Raw genomic sequence first — 10,947 nt, forward strand, 5'->3', positions numbered from 1 at the left:
TATTAGTCTCAAAATGCAATTTACTCACTTTACTTAGCAGGTTGTTTAAGACTGCTTAATTAGCTATTTAGCTAGATGTTCAATACTGCTTAATTAGCTATGAAGTCTTAGTTTTTTAAATGAAAAAAATAGCATTTTTTTACCACTGGAAAATAATGCACAAATATCAGTTTATGGCATGAATGTATGAAAATAAATGAGTTATTTGGTATGACAAAAGAAAGAAAAAGGCTACCTCCATGAAGATGAAAATAATTGTCTTCTGCCATAAAATTTTTACATTTAAAATCAGGGCCGACCATTAATGGTGGAAGCTCTCGTTCAGTACGACACTCATCACCTGTAAAGAAAACACATATAACTAAGAAAAAGATCTTTAAGAAGTAGTAGGGAGTTGTAAGTAATTAAACTTCTGGTGTGAACCATTATTTAACAAGTTTGAGTCCACTTCAGTATTCAGTGTGGGTTCACTTTTTTCAATTGTTAAAACTTTAACATTATTAACTACAAGTTTAGATTTTTGTTTAAGACATTTATTATTGGGAAAATTTAGTAGATAACTTATTTTATAACTGCACAAGTTTACATTTTTTGTTTAAGACGTTTCTTATTGGGAAAATTTAGTAGATAACTTATTTTATAACTGCACAAGGTTAGTAAATGAGTCCTTTAATGATGGTTGAATAATAGTTTATATCACAATTTGAAAATGAGCCCATATCGCTCATGTCCTGCCAAAAGGTGAAGTGAAAAAGGTTGGCATATTTAACGGAAACAGTTATTAGTCAATAGGGAAGCAAAACAGAGTCAAAGTTGGGGTGCCTATCAATTGAGTCCATAACATTGGTGGAGTTTAAAGAGGGCCCCAACAACCATATCCCTATCTACATACCATTACTAAAGAGCCATCTTATAATGGGCACCCACACAGCTGATGTGGTACTGAGAAGAAATATGGGAAGCTTCCATGGTGTGCTTAGCCTTCAGCCTCACCTTTAATCTCAGCATCTTGGGATAGGAGCCATAAGTAATAGGGATGTAAAAAACTACATTTGTTTGGATCCCTCACAGACAGAGCATTAGTTCAGACCAAGAGCAATCATTATAGAAGGCCTGAACACTGACCTGTGATGCGCCAACCTGAGGGCAGTTTAGACCAATAGCTCATTGATCACAGAACTGACATCAGGATTAAATGGAAAGGCTTGCATACCATAAGTTTAATTATAACTTACAACTCCTAAACTAACCCCAAAAAACAACTCCTACGTACATTTCCCTCTTTTTGTTGTTATAACTTTGTAGACACAAACACATGCATTCATGCAGCAATTTCCAATTTGGGGAAAAAAGGGAAAGATTAGATTTTTTTTTATCAAGTATCTAAAAATGGCAAGTAACTCAATAAAGAGTTATAAAGCTCATAAATATATTTTGTGCTAAAGAGAGAGAGAGAGACAGAGAGAAAGAGGAAGGGAGAGGCAAACTAATCTAAGTAAGTTTTGATTAATCTTAGTAAAGCATAAGGATTATATGAGCCCAATGGGAAGTGATTTCCAAACCTTTGCTTTGTTTTCTGAAATAGTCCTCAGACCAAAAGGTTTGAGGAAAAAAAATGTTACTACTGGAAGAGATGAGTTTATTGAGTACATAGATCTTTGAGGAACATTTAGAGCTATCAGTTTCATTAGTTACAAGAGCATTTCTTCATAGTAAATGCACTAATAGATACGGAGAGGTAGAAATAAGCCTTGATGGATAACTTGATAGATTTATTGACAGCAGCCATTGGGCAACAGAGTGAATGCATAAGACATACTCACTGTTGTATGGGTTCATTAGACCATTAATATCAGGAATTCTCATCTTTTTTCGCATGCCCAGCAAGAAAGGCACTAGGCAACTGATGAGTTTAAGCAACTCAAGCTGCCTACGTGTTTCCTGCTTCGCTCCTAAGTACTTCTGAAACAACAGTCAAGATGTATATGATGAATATTTATTCCTGCAATAAATTTTGAAAGCTTATAAGATGTAATTATGGCTGATGTATTAAGCATCTCCTGTTATATTGGACAATAATTTACACTAAAGTGCAGAGATACAGATTTTCTATCAAATGCATCAATAGATGGCCAAATGGAAAGAGCAAAGCAATCATGGTAACCACTAAGGAAATGTTGTATGGCCAAGTTAGCTATAACATTGAAATAAGCACATATCAAGACTGCGCGTAAAGACTTGATCTGACTATTTGGAAACGGTGAGTTTGTGATTAAATATTGATTAAAAAACATGCCTACCCAATGTCCCATGAAGCCTTAACAAACTTATGAGGAACAAAACTATTGGCCATTAATTGACAAATTGAGTATTTCTCCTTCACTGAGATCCAAATAAACTGTTAACCAGATAGACATACACTAAAGGAAAGGGCAAGTGTCATTCTAAAGATAAGAATGCTGTCATCAAGTTTCAACACAGGAAGTAGACTAAATTTACTTTAACTAATGATGTCCATGAGATTAGCTTGATGCACCCCTGACTTCCTCTAGATGACATAGACAACAGGACATAAATATGTTTTTTTTCTAATATATTATATGACAATCCAAAATTGTTATAAAAATTCTAAATCTTTGGTTTTAATGTATACAAATTAATGAAAAGATGATATCTTATTTAACTTATAATGATCTGTTGCTATCTCTCCAATCAATATTATGATTTTGTTTAAAAAAAGATGATGAATTGTACTTCATTACAATATAAATCCTGAGTTTTGTAACTATAGTATGAAAAAAAAATTAACTCTTTCTCTTCTAATTGATGATACCATTGTTGATTTTACACAATACTGCAGCCTAAACAATATTATCATCATTTCCTCGATGCTTAAAAAGTCATTTGTTTGGTTTTCTTTCCTCCTAAAATGTTTTTAATTGCTTATAATTAAATCTTGAATAGTTTCCCTTTAAAGAAAAATACTGATTTTTTTTCAGTTTCAATTTTTTACCAAATAAAGATGTTTTTAAAGAAGTGGGACTTAAAAAAAACTATTTTTCTACATACATTTTTCATAGGTTGGTGACATGGGATAGTGACCTCAAGACAATTAACTGAAATGTTTTATGTATGTTATATATTAAGTTTTGTTAAAATATGAATCACTTTAGTTAAAATATGAATAATTATCATAAAAAAATCACTTTTGAATTTTGCCCAATTTAACCCAAAAAAAAACGGTGGGGATAATGTAGCAAACAAAAAAAAAATTTTCTTCTCATTATGCCTATCTAGGCTTGTAGTAATACTTTAAGCACAAAATATTGCCTAGATCTAGTCTCGATCTAATTCTAAAGTGACCTTACATCATTGGCTAAGTTTTTATTTTAAATTTTATTATCAAAAATAAACTTTTATTTTGGTTTGATAAATATCAATTTGTTTTATCTAAAAAGAGCATGCATTCTCCTTTAATCCTATACCAAATATAACATTTACTAACAACCAAAAAACTTATTCTAGTTCAATCAGAACAGGGAAGTGAAATACACATGAGCAAAATGAATAATTCCACTGGAAGGTAGAAAATAATTACGGAAAGAGTTAAAAACATACCCAATTTAATAAAATGCTTTCGTTGAGATAGAAATTAATATATCTAAATTGTTAACAATATAACAAACTTGAATGATTTCCTCATGCATGTGCAGTTTTGTCTTGAGACGTTCATAAAAAATGTGGTCAATGTTTATGTCCAAAATTCTGATGATGCTGGAGACATCATATTTACCACTAAAAAAAAATGAATTATTTTAAAAATAAAGCAAGAGTAACTGGAAATTTTAAAAAAAGTAATGTCTGAGATTAGTTTTCAATCATGATTTAGTATTAATTGTTAATTAGGCTTGAAATTGACTAAGGGTATGTCCTAATAGAACAGATGTCATACTTGGTAATCACTGTCTTGAGCGTCACTAGATGTAATTGTAATTCCTTACCATTTAGGCCTGCAACAATTTACTTTTTTTTTTAATAAAAAAAAAAATTACATACTTTTAATACAATAAATGATTATATCTTAATAGTTTATATGCACTACTTTAAGTCATAACATAGATATATAATGCTAGTGAACACTATGCTAAGTTCTTAACAAATCAATTAATTCTTACGTATAGTATAATCACTAAATTATTTTTAAAAAACAACACTGTTCCAATCTGGGCATAATAATAAAATTGTAGGGAAATAGGGAAATCACCTTATTCTTTAAATTTATAGGTAGGTAAGTAAATGTAATAATCACCTCGCTATTTTATAATATTTAAATATATTATTTTATTGAACACAAACATTATTTCCTTAATATATATGACTTTATGGTTAAGATACATTTTATTTTCAGAAAGTATAAACATACTTTAGATATATTATGTTCTAAAATTTGAAACAAAACACACACAAAAAACAAACCAAGTAATGCAGGAATTGTCACATATACAAAAATAAAATGTAAAGTTATTGAAAAAAAAAAGATTGTAAAAACCTTGTTTTAAAGATCTAATGATATAAAAATGTAATATGTAATGGTATACAAATGTAATGTGCAATGGTATACAAATGTAATGTGAAATGTCAAAAAAATGTAATGTGTTATGTTATAAAATATAATGGATAGTTGTCTGGTCGCGTTGTATGCACTCTGAATTGTTGTCTCAGTAGTTCCAGGTTCGAACTTTTTCTGCTACCATCCCCATCATTCCTGTGGGAGTGATGGGCTGGAGTATAAAATTCTTAAAAACCGAGGGAACATCCCAAACATGTAAGACAATTACATAAACATCTATTGTGTAATGCTGTTAAAAATGTATAGTGTAATGTTATTTAAATCTATTGTGTAAAGCTATAAAATGTAATATGTAATGGTATTGAAAATATAATGTATAATGGTACATAAAGGTAATGTGCAATGATATATAAATGTAATGTGAGATGATTTCTAAGAAAAAAGTAATGTTTAATGGTATACAAAGGTAATGTTACTCACTCAACCATATAGATATTTTCATAAAACAAAACTGTGTCTTGTGTGACTGTTAGCCTCATAGTGATATCATCAACGTGTTTCATGAAGAATTCATTCTCTTCTAGTGTCTCAACATCACCAGTGAGCTCTGCAGGCATGCTGTCATATGCTGTGGCAAATTCAGGATCTTTGGTAATATCCAACAGACCTTAGAAATAGAGAACACACAGAACATTATGTAAGTGAGATTCATAACAAACGAATATTCACATTTGACTCGAGTAACACCTTTAGTTAAATCACTAAATCATCTTCTTTTTTGAAGTAACATCTGTATTATATAAGATAAGATAACATGTTAAATAGAACAAAGAAAAATATAGAACTAGAACTTGCATTAGCTTTCATCAGTCCTAAGACAACTATGGCTGACTTATAGGAGATGAGAACCTAGGCATTGAGATTTTCTGAACATTGTGTTGCACACAGCAGTTCCTCCTTACCATGCAGCTTGTTGGGTCCAAAGGAACCATAATAGCTCATACAGTTCTGGGCTCAGAAGAGTCTGCTTCAAGCTTCCTGGGATCACTGGAAGCTAATTTTTTTCTCAGCATTTATATACTAATAAACCAAGTACTTTAATCTTGGCCTTTAAAGTTGGCTTGTGGTAAATGTAAAGTACTACACAAGAAAATATTAATAGCTCAATACTTTTAATGTAAATCATACCTTCTTTTTGTTCTAATTAATTATAACAAAAACAAACCATTCTTAAACAAATTAAAACTTTAATTTGTTTAAATACCAGAAATTGCACGACACAGAGAATATAAACAGAAGAATATTATAAAGTGCTTATGGATCTGCTATTCTACTTAGCAAACAACAGATGTGTGAAACATCTAGCTATACTGTCAAAGATAAAAACTCACCAGCACTGGCAAATTCTGAAAGCAGGGGTTTTTTAGTTTCAGCTACACCCAATAAATTGACATCAAGATTGGTCCTCCAACGTTCTCCAAACTTGGTACGCTTTTCTTTTGGAAAGTATGCCCCATGCCAAAGTGCTTTCATCATGTAGTCAACTGAGATAAGAAGCTGGCCAATCTTAGTGTTAATGTAAGCAGGAGGTATGTGGCAGATAGTGGCATGGTCATAGCTAGCCTCCAAGGAAATCAAAGGAGTTTGTTGAAAAACATATATGCCCATAGTCAATTCTCGGACAATGTTGTGAATTTCTCTGTTATATGCAAACAAAACAGAAAAGTTATGAATTTCTGTGTCATAAATTTATTAAATGTATAACTACTCTAACTTTTTTTCAAAGTACATAGACAATTTAATATTTGTAGAGTACATCTATAGATCTACTAAAAAAAACAAATTATGATTATTAGTCATTCTTAACACTCTATTATAATTTTTAAGCTTCTCATTTTGTTTTGTTTTACAAGTTTCAGAAGTGTCTTCAGAAAAGAAGACTTAACAGTAGTGATTGGTCTCAGACAAAGAGGATGTAGATGTATAGGCATGCAAGGAATGCCTAATACAAGAAAAAGTAGTAATCTTTTTTAATGATCTTTGCAGGGGCTCAAGGTACACATTTTCCTTTACATGTGTTAATAACAGTGTCTATCTAGTCAAGTGACAGATAATCTGTGGTTTGACTATTGCTTGTTAAGCCCTGTCTTTAGTGAGGATGTATAACCCAACTCTTCCATCTTTTTCTCTAGTCGGCTACTTGTAGAATGAACATCAGTAATTGAGTACACATACTGGTTACTTACTGCCAGATATCACTAGATCTAGATCAACTAGGACTACCATAGATTGCATACTGGGCCGGACTTAACCATTGCGGGGCCCAATGTGAAATGGATTGTGCGGGGCCAAGTTTGGGTAGGGATATTATAGGTAATAAGTGAAATTTAAGAGTTTGTTACTTTGTATTAGAAAATAAATTCATCTTTGCATTTTATTCTTTCTTTACAATGTACAGAATTACTTAACGAAGTCATACAGTTTATCATAATAATTCTGTTTCCTACATAGATCACGCTCAATAGCAAGAATTACCAAATGTTTCAATCTATTTTCGAGAATTGTTGACCTGAAGTAATTCTTCATTAGTTTTAGGGGTGGACCTTCAAATACTAGAATCTATGAAAGTGCAGGGCCCACTCACACTGCGACCGCATAGGTTGCAGTGGCCTAAGGCAGGCTAAGGGAGGCCCTGATTGTATTCACTATATTATATTCTAGTATATGGATCTTACTTCATTACGCATTATTACGGGGTTACCAAACATGAAAAATGGAAAGGAACTATAATAACTATTATACTAGACTCTAGATCTATAATTATTAATGACGAATGGTCATCATCATTGAAGGCCAGAAGAGGCATAGGGCGATGATAGGCAGCCATAACTCAACTGGCAAAAGCCTAAAAAGGTAACTAAAGGGGAGGCAGTTTCTTTTTTTTTTTTTTCGTTCATTTAAAAAAATGAATAGAAATCTTTACTTTCACCTGCCTAGGAAACAGTCAAGATTAAAAAGTGTCTCACTAACCTGTAACACAATGGTGAAACGGTTTCATCTACAGGAAACAAAATAATAGATGTGTCCTCTGAAGGATTATTTTGTGAAATCAAATGCATCAGCTGATCTGTGGGTATCTTAAAAATGTCATTTGAGATTAGCCAATGGGTATTGAGGTACGACAAAAGTTCTTGGCTATCATGTCGTTCAAGTTTGTCTAAATAACCTGAGGCTAAGCGTGCTAACTGCTGCAGAGCAAGGATATCCTCTTCTGGAAAAAGCGACATTGTTGTCGTTCTAATATTTCTTCTGCTTTACCTGTAATATATATAGAGAGAGATATCTATATTGATACCCTACAGTTGATGCATTAATTTACTCATTCATTGTTAATGATAATATAAATATTCAGTGAAACTCACCTGGGTGCATACAACATAATCAGGGGCGGACTGACTATATGTGCATTCAGGCAAATGCCCGGAGGGCCGGTGCCCATTGAGCCGCCGCCAAATAAGCGCTTTGAATGACAGTATGGCCCATAAAAGATTTAATAATACGTGTATTCTCTTATGAAAGGGGTCCACTAAATGTTGTGATTAGCCATCGCCATCATCTGATATCTACCTATGGTCCCGTCTACAGCATCCTCCTGTCGTCTCGGTTCTGGGCACTTCTGGGGGAGTCTCTCCAACTGTTTCCATGTTTTTCCCATCTGTTTGCCGCCTGCATCCAAATATCTGCGCCATGCTGTCCCTATTTCTGGGCTGTTTCCTTTTCCACTATACTTTACAGTTACGGCTTATAATGTGATGCTTGATGCAAGTTTGCTAAGGGTGTGGCCTATCCATCGACAGTGTCTCTGAAGAATATGTTTAGTTTTTCATGTGAATACGCTGACCCAAATGCGACCCGCTTATTTTATCACACCCAAAGAAGCTGTTGTCCTTCGGTAATCTAAATTAAGTTTTCTATTCGCCATCTGCGTCTGTCTTTGGGTTTCCAATGTTTGTCCCGCGACATGATTATTATTATTAAACTTAAACTAGCACCTGAGTTGGTCATTTTGGCACATTAAGCAATGATAAGCATAAGTCCTATATTTTTTTGTAGTCATTAAGATTTACGTCAATGTAAAGAAAATAGACATAAAGGAAGAGCAAGTGAGATGAACAGTAAAAATTGCGGTTTTGAGTCTCATTTTGATAACGTTTAAAACAGAACAGATCAAGGCACTCTACTCCTGGATATCAAGCTTACGTAAGTCGACAAAAGCACTAAAGAATAACCACGAAAATGGAACCTCAAGCCCTCCAATTCCAGAGTGTTCTTAACCCCTTGTGCATCTTCAATTTCTAATGCATCTGAACAGTTTACTAGGGTGTCATGTGGCCAGCACAACTGTCAGTCAGGTACCCATAGAGCTGGGTGGACTCAGAGGCGCCCGAAGATCCCGAAATTAAAAATACCAATCTTCACCAGGTTTCGAACCCTGGACCCCGGTTCGGAAGCCAAGCGCATCTGAACATAATGACTCTAAATGACTTTAAACGTTCAATAGCTACTGGTAGTGCTAATGAAGTTGACTCACTTAAATCGGTAAAACAATTTCCGTTGAGAGTCTATTTGAGCTATAGTACAACATGAATATAAGCGCTAGAAACAAAGAAAATGAATAGGGTGATAACTATTGTGGTGATGGTGCGATAAAAATGTGAGAGTAAAGAAAACTACAGGCCCGAATAGCACAGTCCACAGCATCGCTGGCAAACTCAAAACAATATGGAAAGACAAAGGCATAGACCTCGACACCAAAGTCAGACTGATTCGCTCCTTGGTCGTGGCCAGCTTCTTATAACCCTAGCTTGCGAGTCTTGGACGCTGACTGCAGAGCTAGAGAGGAGGATCCTAGCAATGGAATTGAGATGCTACAAAAGGATCCTATGTTTCACATTTAAAGACCGCATCACATACGAAGAGATTAGAGACAGGGTTACTGGAGCGATTGGACCCCACGATGACCTCCTAACTAAAAAAAAAAAAAAAAAAGGAAATGGCTACATTACAAGGTCTTCTGGGCTTGCAAAGACCTTCCTCAGGGAAAAGTACCAGGAAAAAGAATAAGAGGCAGACAGAGAAAGCAATGGGAAGACAACATAAAAGAATGGACTAGCCTGCGCTTGAAAGAGGTTCTGTTTAGGCAAAAGACAGAGAGGAATGAAGAAAGACAGTTGAAAAATCTTGTTAGGTTCCCCAACGTTCTATTAGAAAGTGACAGAAAGTTCTCTTGTTCTACACAATTGAAAAGAGCCTACATTCTATTTGCAATGTCTTACTTTGTAATCAGCTCGACTTATAAGTTTGTGTTCACGCTGCTATGTAGGCAAGTAGTTTTAGACAGAAGTTTTTGTTAGCTTTTTGAAACTGGTTGAGAAGTGTCATGATACAGTTTATATGTATTTCATTTGATTGGCTATTACTGAAGACGTCCTACAAGGAATGTAGTTGAACACAATAACACTATAAGCACTGTGTCGGCGAGATGTTCGTTGACGAATTATCTTGAAAGTGAATAGATTCGCGTGAGAAATAATATAAAAGATAATAATCATGTAACAAGACATCCTATTCTAAGTAATTTATGTTGTTCCTGTACAGTATAAATGTTAACGCATTGATATTTCCAATAGCCTACCAGCCTAGCCCTAATTACATGTACAAAAATACAAATACTTACTTACAATACTTACGGCGATTAGTTAGACTAGTACCCCAAGATACAGAGCTTTTATAAAATACAGACGCTAATTAAAAAAAAAGATGATTACGTCCCAAGCGTGTCCCTAGGTCAATGTAGTCATGCATGTTAATTAATGACTTAACTCTGCCAAGTCATTGGTTTCCCTGGCTGACTCAGGCGTCTCAGGTAACCAATTGTACAATTGATAGTAGCCTAGATATTAATAAAGAGTGCATAGTCGACATACATCTAGAGTCTAGAGGCAGTAAAGGATTTCTAGACCTAAATGGTAGATCATAAATCTATCATGATACTCATCATACTGTAATGGAATTTGAATTTATGGGAAAAAGTTCATATCCAAATCATTACCAAGATGAAATCTATGAACTGCTGAAGTTCGTCTCTTACCTTTTCAGATGCTTAAATTGTAATAAAAATCAAAGAAACGATTGGAGAATTCAAAAACGTGTCTTCATGTTTAAATAAATGAAAAGTAAACATTGATAGGCCTATAATCTATCTAGCCCATGCCTAATCATGGCCTAGTTAAGAATTCCACCAAGGTTTTGATCTGGTGCGTAAAGGTGCGAGCATTCAATATAATAAGTAGCTATTACCTTAGAGCTGGCGACCC

General features: G+C 33.9%; 1 protein-coding gene across 8 annotated transcripts in view; it reads right to left on the reverse strand.

Annotated features, from left to right (window-relative positions):
• The window catches only part of LOC106069658 (ankyrin and armadillo repeat-containing protein-like), a 35,007-nt gene extending 24,060 nt beyond the window's left edge, over positions 1 to 10,947 (reverse strand). For 3 of the 8 annotated variants that reach the window (XM_056016231.1, XM_056016240.1, XM_056016219.1), the window contains exons 1-7: positions 10,722 to 10,868; positions 7,601 to 7,888; positions 5,962 to 6,269; positions 5,051 to 5,237; positions 3,687 to 3,795; positions 1,824 to 1,962; positions 236 to 340 (exon numbers count right to left, since the gene is read on the reverse strand). In XM_056016231.1, coding sequence (XP_055872206.1) covers positions 236 to 340; positions 1,824 to 1,962; positions 3,687 to 3,795; positions 5,051 to 5,237; positions 5,962 to 6,269; positions 7,601 to 7,857 — 1,105 coding nt within the window. In that variant the 5' untranslated portion in view covers positions 7,858 to 7,888; positions 10,722 to 10,868. Of the gene's footprint in view, positions 1 to 235; positions 341 to 1,823; positions 1,963 to 2,300; positions 2,401 to 2,833; positions 2,897 to 3,686; positions 3,796 to 5,050; positions 5,238 to 5,961; positions 6,270 to 7,305; positions 7,364 to 7,600; positions 7,889 to 10,721; positions 10,869 to 10,930 lie in introns of those variants that run through there. The other 5 variants (XM_056016225.1, XM_056016246.1, XM_056016248.1 and 2 more) reach the window with 5 other exon arrangements.

The sequence above is a fragment of the Biomphalaria glabrata genome, chromosome 1, assembly GCF_947242115.1.
Source record: "Biomphalaria glabrata chromosome 1, xgBioGlab47.1, whole genome shotgun sequence".
NCBI classification, from domain to species: domain Eukaryota; kingdom Metazoa; phylum Mollusca; class Gastropoda; family Planorbidae; genus Biomphalaria; species Biomphalaria glabrata.